This window comes from Carassius auratus, chromosome 9, assembly GCF_003368295.1.
Source record: "Carassius auratus strain Wakin chromosome 9, ASM336829v1, whole genome shotgun sequence".
Taxonomy (NCBI): Eukaryota; Metazoa; Chordata; class Actinopteri; order Cypriniformes; family Cyprinidae; genus Carassius; species Carassius auratus.
The window spans coordinates 17,916,627-17,935,456 of NC_039251.1; the positions used below are offsets into that span (position 1 = coordinate 17,916,627).

At 36.6% G+C, this 18,830-nt stretch overlaps 1 protein-coding gene across 2 annotated transcripts; it reads left to right on the forward strand.

Annotated features, from left to right (window-relative positions):
• Nucleotides 1–1,121: 1,121 nt before the first annotated feature.
• On the forward strand, nt 1,122–18,458 carry LOC113108568 (SH3 domain-binding protein 4-like). 2 transcript variants are annotated; one of them, XM_026271771.1, is made up of 5 exons: nt 1,122–1,209; nt 6,369–6,580; nt 6,663–9,016; nt 16,637–16,825; nt 17,737–18,458. In XM_026271771.1, exons 2-5 carry the CDS (start codon nt 6,460–6,462, stop codon nt 17,959–17,961), a joined length of 2,889 nt encoding a protein of 962 aa, XP_026127556.1. In that variant the 5' UTR covers nt 1,122–1,209; nt 6,369–6,459; the 3' UTR covers nt 17,962–18,458. The 2 variants fall into 2 exon arrangements, with proteins under 2 accessions (XP_026127556.1, XP_026127557.1); XM_026271772.1 differs by lacking the exon at nt 1,122–1,209 and adding an exon at nt 4,296–5,223.
• Nucleotides 18,459–18,830: the final 372 nt, after the last annotated feature.

Genomic DNA, 18,830 nt, shown 5'->3' on the forward strand with positions numbered 1-18,830 from the left:
GGATTTGGATGACATCTTGTGGTCGTACCCTATTTTGTGCAACTTAATAGCTGTCTTAGACAAACATGTCCATAAAAGAAAACCTTGTCTGAAGGTGTCCGATACAGCCATGTTAAAAGGCTGTTTGCCTGCTCAAAATTTAGTGTAAATTATGCCTTTTCAGACCTATGCCACCTCTGAGCAGCATTAAACATAAATATGTCTGTGTAAAAATATGGCGCTGCAGAAGTCCTTCTGTGCAGCTGTACACTGCCATGTAAATTTGTAAATGAAATGTGTAATGTCTAAATGAAACAGTAATTTCCATAGACCATAAAAGCAATTATGCAATAACAAATAAAAATACAATATAGAATATTAATTGAAACGTTGTTCTTATAATAATAGGCCTAATAGATCCTTCATCTTAGCATTCAACTGTTAAGTGACAAACTAGGAATGAAGAAAAAACTGTTTATGATGGCTGTTGACATAAAGTGAATGTCTTGAATGTCTTGAAAGGCTTCTTTATATCAAACTACAAAAGGAAATTTGAAACTAGACCAGTTAGGGTAACGCCATATTTAAATTTGTACAGGAATTAAAATTTGTTTGGGAGCGATAGAAGTAGCCTACAGTGTGTCAAATTAATAGTAGCCTATAACTGTTATTACCAACATGCATGCTATTAATTGAGATCTGTTCTTTAACTGTAAGACTAGGCCTACATTTGCGGTAAAACGACATGGACACACAACCGCTTGGTTATAAGTTGAATGCCCACCAGGTGCCGCCAGATATTTATATTTAGTCGTAGTTCTTAGTGGCTCTAATTTTAATGTAGCAGCTTCTGAATGCCAGTATATCAAAAGTGCGGTCGAAATTTAGAAAGTTCGCAGAACTAGGGCACTACATGAGGCCGTCTTAAAATGAAATCAGACTATTAACTAATGAGTTTGATTTTCAGAGCTATTTAATCTAATGCAATATGTCATCCTCAAAAAAATTAACAACTACATTAGTATATACATTAACACAATAAATATTGGCGTATACATTATTATGCCACTTAAAAAGTTGTAAAGAGTATTATCGACGGTCCGTGTTTTTGTGAGGGACGCCTCCTGGCTGATGACGTCAGGCAGCTTCTCCTAATGTAAGTGAAGCACTTGAGAGCGAGTCGCGCGCATAACGATCCTCACTCAAGAAACTGACTGCATCTTCAGAAAAGTAAGTATTGGTGTTTATTTCGTCACCGGGCTTTTTCATCGATTATTGGAGTATTGCTGTACGCGTCGCTATCTTCCACTGAGTTGCCACTTTTTCTGACACTTCAGATTGAGTTTGACACTTGAATCTCGCATGAAATTGAGTTGTGGTGAGTGTAGCTATAGGTTTTCTGAATGTCTTCATCTGTTCCCTAGGTTTTCAACTTGTCTGAGGTTCACCCTCCCACCGTGGAAAGTCTTTTATCTTGGCTACTGTATAAAGAATCTGAACCTACTTGTTTCACAGTTTCAAACTTGCATTTAAGCCCTAAATCTGCACGAGCACTTTGCGCCTTATTTTAGACTGATCAATGTTACTGTAACGGATGCAGATTTCATTACTCTTACGAAAGGAAAATATATTTACCAATATATTTCTTAAAATATATTGTGATATATTGTAATATATTATTTTCCCTTTTTATTTTCTAATATTTTATATATTTGAATACATTTAATAATATATTGATGATACATATATTATATAATATATTGCAAAATATACAAATCATTGCCGCTTTCAATATATTGCAATATATTGGAAAAAATAAATATAAATAATAAATATAATAAGAATATATGCCTAATATATTACATGATATTTTCCAATATACTGCAATATATTTTTGTTTCATAAGGGTAGTATCAGGACTCAAACCTTCAGAAAACCTTGCATGTCAAACTACTAAGAAGCTTATCTTAAATAATACATACTAGCTCCGTAGAATTAGCTAATGTTTAATTAAACAACCTGAACATCATTTTCTTCCCCCATTTCTCCTCATAAGTCATCTACTTGCATATTTTGAGATAAGGAAGAATACAGTTAAACATGGTGTAGATCAGTGGCGTGCACAGACCTCCCAAGGGGCAGGAGCGAAATGGCGTTACAGGGCATAGTTGCGGGCCGGGGCCCGGGGGTTGGAGTCTGTATGTTTTTGAGATATCATGATTTTATCACGATTCTTTGTTATGTTGGTTTTTCTATTTTGCAAACTGTTTTAGCATCACAGCCAAACTAATTTCCCTATTATAAAGCCTTTCAAGGTAACAAAATATGAAAAAGTATGGCAGATATTTAGGCCAATGTGCAAAGGTAAAGAGATATATATATATATATATATATATATATATATATATATATATATATATATATATATATATATATAGATATAGATATATATATATATATATATATATATATATATATATATATATATAAAACTATACATTGATTCCTATTCCTATTATACAGTAACTGTATTAAAGTTTTTTTTACCAAGTGCCGAGTACCAAGTGATTTTTCTTTGTGTTAGGTATTTTATTAACATTAAAGGAATAATTCACCCAAAAATTAAAATAGAGTTTTATATATATATATATATATATATTTATACATTCATGTACTCATTCAAAAGTTGTTTTAAACCTGAATGAGTTTCCTCCATCTGCTAAACATACACTATTCAAAAACGGTATTTTGAAGAAGATGGAAAACCAAACAGTTGCTGGTCCACAGTGTCATCCATATTTATTTATTTTTTATCCTACTTTAAAAGTCAGTATGGACCAGCAACTATTGCTTCTCAATAGATTAGAATGTCAAGGAAAAGTTCATTTATTTCAGTAATTCAACTCAAATTGTGAAACTTGTGTATTAAATAAATTCAGTGCACACAGACTGAAGTAGTTTAAGTCTTTGGTTCTTTTAATTGTGATGATGTGATTTTTTCAACAATTCAAAGTCTCAACAAATTAGAATACTTCATAAGACCAATTTAAAAAAAATTATGAATTGTTGGCCTTCTGGAAAGTATGTTTATTTACTGCACATGTACTAAATACTTGGTAGGGGCTCCTTTTGCTTTAATGACTGACTCAATTCGGCGTGGCATGGAGGTGATCAGTTTGTGGCACTGTTGAGGTGGTATGGAAGACCAGGCTTCTTTGACAATGGCCTACAGCTCATCTGCACTTTTTGGTCTGTTGTTTCTCATTTTCCTCTTGACAATATCCCATAGATTCTCTGTGGGGTTCAGGTCTGGTGAGTTTGCTGTCAGCTGGTCAGTAGAAGGAAGCATGAAGTGCTCCAAGATTTCTTGGTAAACAGGTGCCTTGACTTTGGTTTTCAAAAAACACAATGGACCAACACCAGCAGATGACATTACACCCCAAATCATCACTGACAGTGGAAACTTAATACTGGACTTCAAGCAACTTGGGCTATTAGCTTCTCCACCCTTCCTCCAGAATCTATGACCTTGGTTTCCAAATGAAATACAAAACTTGCTCTCATCTGAAAAAAGGACTTTGGACCAATGGCAACAGTCCAGTTCTTCTTCTCCTTAGCCCAGGTAAGACGCCTCTGACGTTGTCTGTGATTCAGGAGTGGCCTAACAAGAGGAATACAACAACTGTAGCCAAATTCCTTGACACGTCTGTGTGTGGTGGCTCTTGATGCCTTGACAAAGCCTCAGTGCATTCCTTGTGAAGTTCTCTAAAATTCTTGAATCCAGTTGATTGACAATCCTCATAAGGCGGCAATTCTCTCGGTTGGTTTTGCATCTTTTTTCTTCCACACTTTTTCATTCCACTCAACTTTCTGTTAACATGCTTGGATACAGCACTCTGTGAACAGACAGCTTATTGGCAATACATTTTTGTAACTTACACTCCTTGTGAAGGGTGTCAATGATTGTCAGAGACCATTTTGAAGGCTGAGGAAACCTTTGCAGGTGTTTTGAGTTGATTAGATGATTGGCATGTCACAATATTCAAATTTTTTGAGAGGGTTTTTGTTAAATGTGAGCCAAAATCATCAAAATGAAAAGAACCATAGACTTAAACTACTTCAGTCTGTGTGCACTGAATTTATTTAATACATGAGTTTAACAATTTGAGTTGAATTACTGAAATAAATGAACATTTCCTCAACATTTTAATTTATTAAGAAGCACCTGTAAATTTAAATAACTAGTAAAGCTTTAAAGCAGATGCAAAAAAGAAATTAGTTTATGAATAAATGAAGTGTCCATTGAGAGTAACTCTACCGCTGTGATAACACCATAGACTGTATAAAAATTAACACTGATGTTAATGTATGTCGCATTATGCTTATAAGACATGTTAAGTCCTGAAATGTCTCTACTTAATGCCTAAATGTCTATGACATTAACAATTACTTTAGCAATATGCACAGAGATTCTCTTGGCCACACAGACCGGTGTGTCCGAACATACCCTGAAGGTGTTTGCTATAAAATTATGTTATATAAGTTTTGGGAAATCCAGCACATCCTTATTTCACAGGCATTTCCTCTGTATTTCTTAAACAAAAGGTGGAACAATCGGTCTTTCACAGAGCAGATCCTGCAGCCCTATAAACACACACACACCCATACACTCAATAACAAATAATTAAGTAAAATCTGTTTCAAGTCAGGCTGTACTCACAGCCATTTTAACATGCCATTTCCAGACACATTTTGTCCAGTTCTGAAGAAACAAATTTCTAAAATACTCCACAGATCTCCACAGATAATTTTCAATATCTCTCCTAATTATTTTCACCGTATAACATGACTGCTACCCATTTGCTGATAACTTGCTGATCATTTAAGCCCATATTTGCTCCTTATATGATGTATTTTTATTTGAACAGTCTTATAAAATTCAGCCTAAGTGGCAACCGGTGCTTGTGGAGATGTACTGGTTTTAAACATATTGAAGAGTCCAAACACATTTATTACCTTGTTGGAGTGATAATCTGCTGAATTACAATAATTAGTAGTTTAGTAGCTTCATAATATGTCAGACTGTTGTGTGAGAGACATTCCCAGTAGGCTACAGCTGGGCATTTTTTCTAAAGGCGCTTCACTGTGTGTGCTTTCTTCCCCAAGGTGGTAGTCATGGAAACCACTGATGTGTATTGCTGGAGAGCCTTTATAGTTCATGATCAGACTTAAGAGGATGCTGAGGTGCACTCAAACACTATCCTACTTTTGATTACTAAAAGCAAGCAACGTTTGATCCTTAAGCGTGCATGCTGCACAAGCAGCTCAGATGGAACTTCTATTTGTAAATCAATAATTCAATCACTTTGCACAATATTTGAAGCAATCATTGGTTATCATAAGTAATTGCTGAAAAATAAAACTAAATCAATAGAGGTAATAAATAACATAAAAAAGTAAAACCTAGCAACTTTGATTTCGGTCTATATAGGCAATTTACTGTATAAACCTTCATAGAAACCAAGCTCTTTTATTCTCTGTTAGTGTACAAGAGAATGTCACGAATACGGTAGACGCGTCTGGACAAGAACAAATATTTCTGCCCATATTAGATAACTTTAAGACATTTAGTGACAAAGTGTGAGCTCTATTAGGTTTAGGATTAGTAGAATGAGGCCACACAACTGAAATTTGCCTTATGCTCTACAATGGCTAATCTTACTGTGATTAAATTACTGATTAATACTGAATGAAAAAATTGTCACAGTCTATGGCGTGTAATCTTTGTTGATCTTCATGATCTTTGCTTCTTCTTCTTAATCAGAAAATGGTTATATAACAGTTAATTAACATTAGCAAAAAAACGTTTCGTTACGAATGTAACGCTGGTTCCACAAAGGAACGAGACACTGTGTCTATGACGCGTTATTCAGAGATGTCAATTTTTTTTTTTTGAAGAAGAAGAATTACACTTATGAGCATTCTTATAAAAGTCTTGCAGTTTCTTTAACTCTTTATTCATCTCTGGTGGTGTTACTGTGCAAGCAATATTAAATTTTGCACCTTATTTTAAGATTACAATTCTCATTATTGACCAACCATTAACTACAACTTTTGCCTCAAATTTGCAATTTTTTTATAGTCATTAAGGTAGTTGTTAATCTTAAGTATTAGGTTGGATTAGGGATGTAGAATATGGTCATGCTGAATATGTGCCTTATAAGTACTAATAAGCAGACAATATGTTAATAATAGGCATGCTAACAAGTAACTAGTTAATAGTGAAAATTGGTCCCTATATTAAAATGTTTGTAAAATGTTAAAGAATAAATTTGGTAGAAATTAACAAAGCAAATTTATAATGTTCTTTCACCTTTAATTTGTGACAGATATTATGGAAGGACATTGATTGCTCATACTGAAACAAACATGAGAAGAAAAACTTGAGACAAGAAGTGGAGTTCGGTAGCAATACACACCATGGCTGCCCATCGCATTCGATCAGCGAACAGCAACGCTGTGCTCCCTCGCTGCAGATCTGAGGGTGCTCTCATCGATCTCAGTCAAGGAGTGTCAGAGGCCACCCTTACAGATGTTAAAGGTTTCCTTTCTTATTTTTACCTCACAATCACAGTACTGTTAACTTATAATTTTACCCTCATTCACTTATTTTTTTCTCAAAGGGCCTTCACCTAGTGCCTTGCGACTGGATACTGCTGCTTCATTTGGAGCTGTCAGGGAAGTGATTGCCATTAAGGATTACTGTCCGTCCAGTTTTACCACACTCAAGTTCTCAAAGGGAGACTGTCTTTATGTTATAGACACATCAGGTGGAGAATGGTGGTATGCACACAACAACAAAGAGATGGGATACATCCCATCTGCTTACGTCCATCCGATCAATCATCGAGATTCCACGTTCAGTGACAGCGGCATAATTGACAGCCTAAGTGACATTTCTGAGGGAGTGAAAGAAATGGATAACTCTGTGGATTGGACGGGGTCTGCCAAACCCACAGAATCTGGAAATGACAATCCTTTTGTTAATAAACGGATGTCAACTAACCCTTTCCTAAATGGCACGCTGCAAGGCACCCCTGACCAAAACTACAGCCAGAGTTCAGCAAAGGCTTTGTGTTTTGGTAATATCTCACCTCCCATCTCAAGCACCAGCAGTGCTATTAATATTAATGATTTTGAAAGTGGGCTCTGTGACTCAAAAAGTATGGGCCCTGGCTCAGGAATTGGCCCAAATATTCGCAGAAACAAACCGTTTTTTGGCAGCAAGCGCTGCTACAGCATGTCGGAATTGTCTGTCCTACAGTCCCTGTCTGATGGGAATCAAGGTTCTTTGAGTTTTTTTGGTGGAATGAAGTCACCTAAACCTGAGCATTATCAAAGTAGAGAGGATTTCAAAACAGCATGGCTAAATCACCGTAAACTTACACGATCCTGCCACGACCTGGACTCCATTGGACAAAACCCAGGTTGGGGCCAAACCCAGCCAATAGAGACCAACATTGTGTGCAACCTGGACAGTTCTGGTGGTACCGTGGAGCTGCCAAATACCAGTATCAGTATACATATTCCTGAGGGTCACGTTGCACCAGATGAGACTCAACAGATATCACTGAAGGCCCTTCTGGACCCACCGTTGGAGCTTAACAATGATAGATGTACTACTGTAAGTCCAGTGGTAGAGGTAAAACTCAATAATATGGAAATCAAGACCCCAGTCACTTTAGAGATGAAGGTGTCTGTTGTGGTGAAAGTAGAGAGCCGCAAAAACACAGAGGTGGTGTGTGTGAGAAGCGACTTCAAGGAAGGTCCATATGTCCAGATTCCACATGTATGCATGTATGGAGACACAGTTCAAGTGACTCTGGACAATTTAGAGCCTTGCATGTATGTCTCTGTAGTTGCCCAAGCACAGACAGTGGCCCCATACAACACAGTCTGGGAACATGTCGTAAAAAAGGTCACTCTTGGGGTATATGGGCCAAAACACATCCACCCGTCTTTCAAGACTGTGGTGGCCATTTTTGGCCATGACTGTGCCCCAAAGACGTTGCTAGTTAGTGACGCAAAAAAGCATTCTCAGTCAACTCCACCTGTTGTCCTCCAACTCTGGGGGAAGCACCAGTTTGTCCTAACAAAACCTCAAGACCTTCAGGTTGGTGTGTATTCGAACATGTCCAATTTTGAAGTGAGGGCCAATGAACATGCAAGAATCGTGAGGGGATTTCAGATCAAACTTGGCAAAGTGGCCCGCCTCATCTACATGATTGCAGCACGCGATTCAAATGACATTTCAGACTTTACTTTGCGTATTCAGGTCAAGGATGATAAGGACTGTATCTTGGCCCAGTTTTGCGTTCAGACCCCAACCCCACCACCAAAAACAAGCACAAGTAGCTCCGTTCAACGGCGCTTCCTCAAGAAAAAGGAAATAAACAAAATCATACTGTCTCCTCTTGCAGCGACTGCAAAGTACCCTGTGTTTCAGGACAGACTAGTCAAAAACCTGAAATTTGCTAAGTTCCTGAAAACTGTTGTAAGGCAGTCCAAAAGTCTGTATTTGCTAGAGTATCTTAGAGGTGACATAGTGGCCCTTTTGAGTGAGGAAAAAATCAAACTTAAAGGACATTTATGGACCAAAGAGTGGTACTTCGGATACTACCATGGAAGAATTGGGTTGGTGCATGCAAAAAACATTCTAATCATGGGAAAAGTGAAACCTGTTAATTTCAAAGGGTCTGATCTTACAACTACAATCCTTTTAGAGCAGCTCCTAAAGCCCTGCATGTGCCTGACGTATATCTACGCATCTGTGCGGACAATACTGATGGAAAACGTGGCGAGTTGGAGAGTGTTTGCTGATGCATTGGGCTACGTCAATCTGCCTCTGGCACATTTCTGTCGGACAGAGGCAGAAAGTGAGCCTGAAAAAGTGGCTTCTGTTCTGGAGAGGCTCAAGGAAGACTGCAACGCAGCTGAGGGCAAGGAGAGGAAGTCTTTCCAGAAGGAACTCATGAAGGTAAGCTCTGACATGGAAGTAGATCTTTCAGCTAAACTTGGTTGTGCACTGGGAGCATCTTTATAGAAACCATTTTTAAAAGGTATATCAAATGTTATATTTATTTATTGGAGGTTTTCTTAAAATTGACAAGCCGATAATCATTTTCATGTAATGGCTGGCAACTGATCAATGGCCAATATTAAAATTGTATAATATTTTTTAAAATAAATTATTTATATTTGGTTATACATATTCACTCATTCATTATTTACAAGGCTTGCAACTGCAAAGAGAGACGAGAGAAGAGTGACGTTTTTGAAAGTTAACAAGTTAAAAGTCTGAAAGTCAACGGCAGAGATATATCCTACCTAAAATACAAAAAATGTCATTACTGAAAAAAAGAAAACATTTATAAAGCTGCATGCAATTTTGAGATATACATTTTTTTTTATGATTTTAAAAATGAAAGGTATCAAAAATTGAGATGACCTTTAATGTTTGACCTTAGATAGAATTTGACCTTGCTGGTGTGATTGGAGGATTTACTATCTTACAATCTTTTCAGTTTCGCAAATGAACAAATTTGCATGAATTAAACTATGAATAATATATAATTTATCTAGTTGATACCAAAACATGTCAAATAAATATTTCATAACGTTGTCACAAACACTTGAGACTCAAAGCAAAGACCAAGTGCACAACATTTAAAAGTGCCAACATATTTGCAGAACACCACCAGCTACCCACTTTAACATGCTATCCTGAATCAAAACAACAATATATTATCAATATAGCAATCTATCCTAAATAAGCTGACTGAAAAAAAACATTCAACTTCTCGTACAAAACCTTATTTCTCTCATGTGGTCTATATTACAATGATGGATAAGGTGCTAAGATTCAGGTTTGTCTGGTTGTCACCTGCCTCAACCACTCTGTGCCACTGTGTCAATAAAGCCTGATGTGAAAACTTTGTCAACGGGAACCTGAAAAAGGTTGCTTCCAAAGGAAATATCAAGTTTCATTTTACAAACACTTATATAAATCTTCTGTATGATGCATCAGTCATTCTGCAATAATCACCAAAAAAGAAACCTCTCTCTGTCACAGAGAACACACACTCAAAATTCACACTGAAGTGAAAATCGCATATTTAAATCATGCATACTGGTGCTTCTCATTGAATTACAATGTAATGAAAAAGTTCATTTATTTCAGTAATTCAACTCAAATTGTGAAACTTGTGTATTTAATTAAATGCACACAGACCGAAGTAGTTTAAAGGTACAATTTGTAAGATATTTGCAGTATAATATATCCAAAAACCACTAGGCTAGTGTTATTTATTTTGTCCAGCTGATTACTAAAAATATCTCTAATGTTTTCAACTACTTGTAAATCATGAGAAAATTCCCATTCTAAACAGTGACACGGGGCAGTGCAGTCGCCTGTCAATTACGTTAGTTATCTTTTGTTACCGCCTTTACTGACGTAGGAACCACATGACAACAGTGTCGTGGATAAATGTTGAAGTAGTGTCTAGCATCCAGCAAACCACTAGCTTGCTTCAAGCAGTTCCTTATTAACTTCTTCTTGCACGTTTTATGGTGGATTTATTGTGTTACTCGTTACTCGAGTTATTGTGTTACACGTTTTATTGTGTTACTTATTTTATGGAACATAATTACTGTTTACCGTCTGCCGCTGGTTCTGTCGACAAGGACAGCCCCCGTAAAGGTAAGCTTACGGCCAACCAAATGACCCAAGAAGAGTTTGGGACAAGAGGAGATAAAGAGCGAGGATCAATATCAGTGTTGCATTTTCTAGATGGAGAGAGCTTCGCAACCTTCAACTAGAAAGAGATACCGATCTCGTTTGTGTTTTACTCGACAGGTGAGTTGTTTTGATTCGTATCAGAAAACGTATGCTATTATAATTATCAACAAGATTAGTATTATGGGGTATGATATTACTATTATACATGCCAAACGCAGGCATCACGTCTCTAGACCCATGCGAGGACGCATCTGATTTATCTTTCCATCTGATTGATGGCCGCCAGTGGTTGGGTAGAAGACAACAAATCCCATCATTCCACGCTCCTTCTTAGCGTTATCAAACCACGCGATTGTTATTGTTTTGGTAGTAGAACAGTAAAAGAACAGTAAAAACATTTTTAGTGAATTGGCCTTCTGGAAAGTATTTTTATTTCCTGTACATTTACTCCTTTTGCTTTAATGAGAGCCTCAATTTGGCGTGGCATGGAGGTAATCAGTTTGTGGCACTGTTGAGGTGGTATGGAAGACCAGGTTTCTTTGATAGTGGCCTTCAGCTCATCTGCATTGTTTGGTTTCTTGTTTCTCATTTTCCTCTTGACAATACCCCATAGATTCTCTGTGGGGTTCAGGTCTGGTGAGTTTGCTGGCCAGTCAAGCACACCAACACCATGGTCATTAACCAACTTTTGGTGCTTTTGGCAGTGTGGCCAGGTGCCAAATCCTATAAAATGAAATCACAAAAAACACAAATGGACCAACACCAGCTGATGACATTACACCCCAAATCATCACTGACTGTGGAAACTTAACACTGGACTTTAAGCAACTTGGGCTATGAGCTTCTCCACCCTTCCTCCAGATTCTAGGACCTTGGTTTCCAAACAAAATACAAAACTTACTCTAATTTGAATAGAAGACTTTGGACCACTGGGCAACAGTCCAGTTCTTCTTCTTCTTAGCCCAGGTAAGACACCTCTGATGTTGTGTGTGATTCAGGAGTGGCTTAACAAGAGGAATACGACAACTGTAGCCAAATTCCTTGACACGTCTGTGTTTGGTGGCTCTTGATGCTTTGACCCCAGCCTCAGTTCATTCCTTGTGAGTTTCACTCAAATTCTTGAATCGATTGCGCTTGACGATCCTCATAAGGCTGCGGCTCTATCGGTTGGTTGTGCATCTTTTTTTTTCTCCACTTAACTTTCTGTTAACATGCTTGGATACAGCACTCTGTGAACAGCCAGCTTCTTTGGCAATGAATGTTTGTGGCTCCTTGTGAAAGGTGTCAATGATTGTCTTGAGGAGAACTGTCAGATCAGCAGTCGTCCCCATGATTGTGTAGCCTAGTGAACCAAACTGAGAGACCATTTTGAAGGCTCAGGAAACATTTGCAGGTGTTTTGAGTTGATTAGCTGATTGGCATGTCACCATATTCTAATTTGTTGAGATGTTGTGAATTGGTGGGCTTTTGATAAATGTGAGCCAAATCATCACAATTAAAAGAACCAAAGACTTATATATATGTCTTTGCTTCTTTTAATTGTGATGATTTGGCTCACATTTATCAAAAGCCCACCAATTCACAACATCTCAACACATATATATATATATATATATATATATATATATATATATATATATATATATATATATATATATGTCAGCATGCATCAACACAGACCATATGAACAAGTTTAGGTAATACAGGGGCACAGGACTAAAATAAAATGAGCTGAGACATCTGCTCGAAACACCTTATTATAGTGTGATTGAAATGATGATATTGAAAATATACATACATCATATAGACTTTGCCTTTGACCATTAAAGAGCATCATATCATTGAAGTGAAGCAGGCTAAATGAATGTTAGTGTCTGGTACACATGTTTGTGTTACACTGTATGAACTAAAATTAGGAAGGGTCATCTGTGACCGTCTCAAACTTGAAAATGCCGGAAGATGTGAACGTGTTGAAGGAGAATCTTAGTTGAGCAGATGTTTCCTTTTTAATTGTTAGAATCTACACAGAAGCATCAAATGTGGAACAAGAGACGCCCTAAATTACACAAACCCCCACACCTACAAATCCATTGCCAGGAGATAACAGACATGCATCTGCAATTCTCTTCACATCTGAATAAAGTACTTGCATTTTCTGAATAGAGAAGAATTATCATTTTAGAGCAATGGGTTCCCTCTGGAATTTCTAATGGGATTTTGATTTATGAATAAAATGAGGTATGTGGTTAACATTACATGAAGAGACCTTCCTGTTTTGTTCTACAAAATAAATTACACAGTCAAATGTGAATATTGAAACCCATTAGAAATTCCCTTAAGAATCCGTGGTGAATGAATCTTTTGGGCTGGCCTACAAATTGACATAATGACTGAACAGCATTAGAGAACTCTGTTATTCCATTTTTAATCAGTAAATGTGCCAGTGGTAATGCTTTCATGAGAAGGTTTTTTTTTTTCTTTGAGTTTTTGATTCCTCTGGATCCTCCCATTTCCTTTAACCTATTGTTAGAACAGAAGAGGAGGCCTGTATAAACCGCCAGTGATTTCTGACAATAGTTTATAAACAGAAGAAAATTGTCAGCTTATATAAAAGGAAATCACAAGGGGCAGGCAAGAGGGAAGATAATAAAGGATAAGTACTATCATAAAATCAGATGTTAAAGAAGAGGAATTCAACAGAAAAACATGTAAAGTAATTGTCTGCTCAATCTTGCTGTGATTATGTCTAGTGAGCTCAACAGTGTTGTGAATGTATGAGAACACTGACTAATTCACTAATTCAAGTTTTATCAATTCAAAGAGTTCCTGCACTAATTAACTGATTGGTAGATCATGCTAACAATACTAGTCAATTAGATTGCCAGGGAATTCACTGCAAGTTGTTTCGCATAAAAGTGTCAACCAAGTGCATGGGTAAATTAATGAATAACTTTAGAACTATGTTAAAATTGGCCAGAATGTTAATGTGAAGAAATACACTTTTCTGTTCCAATATCAGCCAGGTTCACTGGGTACATTGATGCAAAACAAGTAACAAAGAATCTGCACACCAAAAAAAAAAAAAGTTATGAAAAAAATTATTTAATTTTTTTTTTAAAGATAAATCATGAAGATGAGGCTTAAAGCACTGAGGTAGGTTCAGTGAACCGAAACATTTGCTTTTTTGAGCATCTGCATATGCTTTCTTTTTTGCATGTGCCAACGTGTAAATATTTTAGTAAAAAAAAAAAAAAGCCTCTTCTCAGATAATATTTATTTGTTTTATTTCAGTTTTTAGATTTCATTTGTAGATGTCTTGTTACTGATGCAAAATACTAATAGAGGTTTTGGAGGCATCTAAAGGAGCAATTATGAGAACAGAACAATGAAACCAGCTTTGGTATGTTTGTGGGCAAAATAGTAAAATGATCAAAGCATCATTAAAATAATTATTTGCTTTTCTCATTAAATTTCAAAATAACAGAAGCTAATTTCATACCCATTAAAAGATGAGCTGGAAGCTTCTACAGTAGTTCTGCTTGGTACACCTGACTTCATTTGAGGTTTAACAGTGGGTTCACAATCTGAGCAGACAGGGTGTAGATTTTAATTGGTATTCTTTTACAACCATGTCTCTGTAGGGTTTACTTAATAAGTTCCTGACTGTGACAGGGTTCAAGGGGTGAGACACCTTAGGAAACAGGTGCAGATGAAATACTTTATCTTTTTTTGGCTAATGCACACAATACGTGTTCACAGTGTGATACATTCACACACAATACATTTGTTTTTTACTTTTATCTAGACAGCAAGTGGAACAGTAAGTCATCCTGATCACCATTCTTTGAGCCTAATGTACAAGTCAGAGACATACCTTCCTGTTTATTTGTACTAGCTTTGTTGATAAGAGGGAAGAGGGAAGCCATCCAAGACTCCCGCTATCTCATTGCTCTGTTTGGAGCCAGACCTTTAACAGGTCTTCTGGGGCATCAGTGCCGTGTTCCTCCCCCTCTAAGCAGACTTCCTGTCATTCCAAACATTCCAAGCCAAGGAAATGGAATCAGAGATTAGTTGGTTCAGGGCATGAAGCTTTTAAAAACGTACTGATTTTGTGTGTATGTGAATTTAAACACATTTGAGTGTATGAAGAACACCTGCATTTTTTACTCATTTATATTTGAAAACTTAATTGTAGAAAGATTGATTTCTTTCTTTGTTGTATAAAGCAAGCACTAAGAAAGTAAATGTCACATGTCGTCATCATCAGATAAGAGTTTCAGACATTTTGTAGACCAGTGAACGTCATATATTCACAAGGTGCAGTGAATGTAAGTCCTTATTCAGTTTTTTAAATGTCACGCCAAACTCTTTTAGGAGAGAAAAGAAGGTCACATTAATAAGACAAAACACTTGCCAACTGAACGGCCGGATATTCCTCCCTAACATTTTCCTTGTCCAAGGGGCTCTGAGTCACTCTCATTATATTGTGCTCTCAGGAGGATGCCTGTTGGTTCCTGCGTATCACAATATTTATCAAAGCACCCGGCTTGATGACTTGAGCTCTGGATTGGTCTGGATTTCTGAGGCAGTGCTTAGAAAACCACTGATGCTATCTCAGTTTTGTAGTTTGTGTTGTTGTTTACTCTTGTTAAAGTTTACTAATTAGAACAGGCTTTACTTAGTAACCACCACTCAGACATCAAGCAGTTTCGGCCCAGAACCGGCCCACATCTGGCCCACGTGAAATCCATGTGGGCCAAATGTGGGCCAGATATGGGGAGAAACTGCTTGCTGTCCGGGCGAGAGGAGGGTGGGGGAGCACTTTTTAAAATTGAAGATTTGGTATGTGAGATTATGAAGGCAGATATCAACAATAGGACACAACTCACAAAGTACACATTTCCAAAGATTTGATTTGAAGGCTATTTGCATAGTTTCAGTGTCATATTTTGTGTAAATGCATTGTAGCTATGGATGCACATGTATTAAAATTATGCCTGAGGCTGATATACTGCTAATTATTTTTGTTATATCTGACAGTGGTAGCCAAAAACTTTATTATTTTTAATTACTTAATTATAAATAAAGCAGCATAAAAACTAAAAACAATAACTGAAAATGCTATAAGATAATTTAGGCACGATAATTTACAATATAAAAATGTGTATTCTTTTTTAAAATATATTAATTTAGACATTTAGTTATTGTTCATCTAAAAATGTGAAATTATGTTATTATTTACCCACCCTTATGTTATCCCATACCTGTATCATTTTCTTTTCATGTGCAACTCAAAAAGATAATAATAATAATTATTATTATTTATTTATTTATTTTATTTTTTTGGACACCACTGATTTTAATTGTGTATATATTAAAGCAGTTGAAACAATCTTCAAAATATCTTCTTTTAAGAAAGTAAGTCATACAAGTTTGGAAAAACATCAGGACGAGTAAATGACAGAATTGTATTTTTTGGGCCAAGTATCCCTTTACCAGTGTTATTAAATTCTATAGTAATAGACGATTCTGAATGTAAAAAACTAAAAAAGAAGAAAGAATCCACAATTAAATATCCATTAGCAGCAAAAAAATGTAATATTTTGTGCATCCCAAACTAAAACAAGTATTAGACATGGTTAGGCCTCTCTCTCTGAAGTCATATTTCTGAGTAGGAATTAATTACTAATCATTATCTATGATTTTTTTTTTTTTTAATGATATTACAAAACTGACATTTGGGATTTTAACATATTCAATTTGTTACTTCAAACACAGTGACATAAAGCAGAGTTATAATCTTTGCATATTGGCTTGGTGATGATAAACTCATGGTCTGACTGTATGTGTGTCATTCAGGCTCTTCTGAAGATGGACTGTCAGGGCCTGGTGGCACGGCTGGTCATGGACTTTGTGCTGTTGACTACAGCGGTGGAGCTGGCGGGTCGCTGGAGGGAGCTTGCTGAGAGACTGGCGAAAGTTTCCCGACAGCAGATGGAAGCGTATGAGGCTCCACACAGAGACAGCGGGGGACAACTGGACAGTGAGGTAAAACAAACACTGAAGGATATTGAAAGCATTGAAGGATATAGTTCACCGAAACTATAACAACATTCTCTCACCCTCATTCTTCCAAACCTGTATGACTTTATTTTTTTCAGTGGAACACAATAATTTTTTTAATGCAATTAAAGTGAATGATGTCTGAAACTGTCAGTCTGCCTAACATCTCATTTTATGCTTCACAGAAGAAATAATGTCATTTTGGTGAACTGTCCTGTGTTTTGTATGATCTGCTTATGCCCTACTAACATTTAGAGTTGGATTAGAGGTGGACCTTCATGCTTACTTTTTTAAAAACAATTTATATTTTATGTTTTTGTACGAATCACATCATACAAAAAAAAAAAAAAACTTAATTATGCCACCTTATAAAATACTTGTTTTCTCATGTGGAAAGGTTGGAAAAGAAGTGTCAAGTATGTTTGCACTGTTAACACTGCATTTAGTACACATTGAAAAGCTTATGATTTGGCTTAAGCTGTAGATCCGTTACAGTACAGACAACTGTGCGAACAAAACACAGATTATGCAAACATGAAGTTAAGTAATATAAAGTATGTAAAAACTATAGAATGTTAAATCATTTGCTCTATAAGACTGGATAAAGAACAATGTCCAAGTGAGATGGACGAGAGAGATGGTAACTGACACTTGTAAAATGTATAACTGGGTTTTAAGCATAAATGACAGGAAACTCACAAGACATGATTACAGTGTTTGCATTCAGCTCAGAAGAGAAAACTACATTTTCTACCAACGATTGATGAGATTATAAACTTCCTCTTGGGCTTTGTTTCGCTGGCTTAGAATGTTTATGCACAAAATGTTCACTCTTAATGGAGAACCCGTTCATGCAGGTTTACATGTCCAACTTAAATCTTTATTTTTTTGTGAAGGCTATGTGGAAACCTGCCTATGACTTCCTGGTCACGTGGGCAGCTCAGATTGGGGACAGTTACAGGGATGTGATTCAGGAACTTCACACTGGATTGGACAAAATGAAGAACCCTATTACCAAGCGCTGGAGGCACATCACAGGCGCCCTCATCCTTGTCAACTGTCTGGATCTTCTACGGAGCTCTGCTTTCAGCCCCTGCTCGCAGGATGACTGCGCAATATAAAGACTACCTACATCGGCTGTCGTTTACAAGACCCAGACACACCTGATTTCAATTGTATTCATTGTGTTGTTTTTAATTTTCCTAAATGCACTTATATGTTTGCAAAATAGATTTGTTGCAAAGTAAATTGTACATTGAACCAAATTACTGAAATGTGTAGGCCTATTGCTTATGTTTTAATACTTTAATGTAAAATAAGTTTTTTTTTATTCATTGCATATCATCATGATTTTATACTTATACTAAATTTTGCACAAAGGATTTTACATGCTTCTACATTTTTCACTAATACTGTAACAATCTTATTCTTTTATGTTTTGTGATGCCAACACTGTATGCTGAACTGCCTGTTTTACTTTGCTGTAAGTGTACATGTGCGTCTCAATGAATTAGAATGTCATGAAATTCAATGCACACAGGCTGAAGTAGTCCAAGTCTTTGGTTCTTTTCATTGTGATTTAGGCTCACATTTAACAAAAACTCACCAATTCATTATCTCAACAAATTAGAATACTTCATAAGACCAGTAAAAACATTTTTAGTGAATTGTTGGCCTTCCTGAAAGTATTTTTATTTACTGTACATTTACTCAATACTTGGTAAGGGCTCCTTTTGCTTCAATTCAGTGTGGCATGGAGGTGCTCAGTTTGTGGCACTGCTGAGGTGGTATGGAAGCCCAGGTTTCAGCTCATCTGCACTTTTTGGTCTCTTGTTTCTCATTTTCCTCTTGACAGTACCCTATACATTATGGGGTTCAGGTCTGGAGAGTTTGTTGGTCAGTCGAGCACACCAACACCATGGTAATTTAACCAACTTTTGGTGCTTTAGGCAGTGTGGGCAGGTGCCAAATCCTGCTCATAAATGTAATC

Excerpts from the sequence above, each read along its gene's own strand:
- LOC113108568 (XM_026271771.1), top strand. The coding sequence starts at position 6,460 with ATGGCTGCCCATCGCATTCGATCAGCGAACAGCAACGCTGTGCTCCCT. Across the intron at positions 6,581-6,662 it reads CACCCTTACAGATGTTAAAG|GGCCTTCACCTAGTGCCTTG; the intron begins GTTTCCTTTCTT and ends TTTTTCTCAAAG. Across the intron at positions 16,826-17,736 it reads GGGGACAACTGGACAGTGAG|GCTATGTGGAAACCTGCCTA; the intron begins GTAAAACAAACA and ends TTTTTTGTGAAG.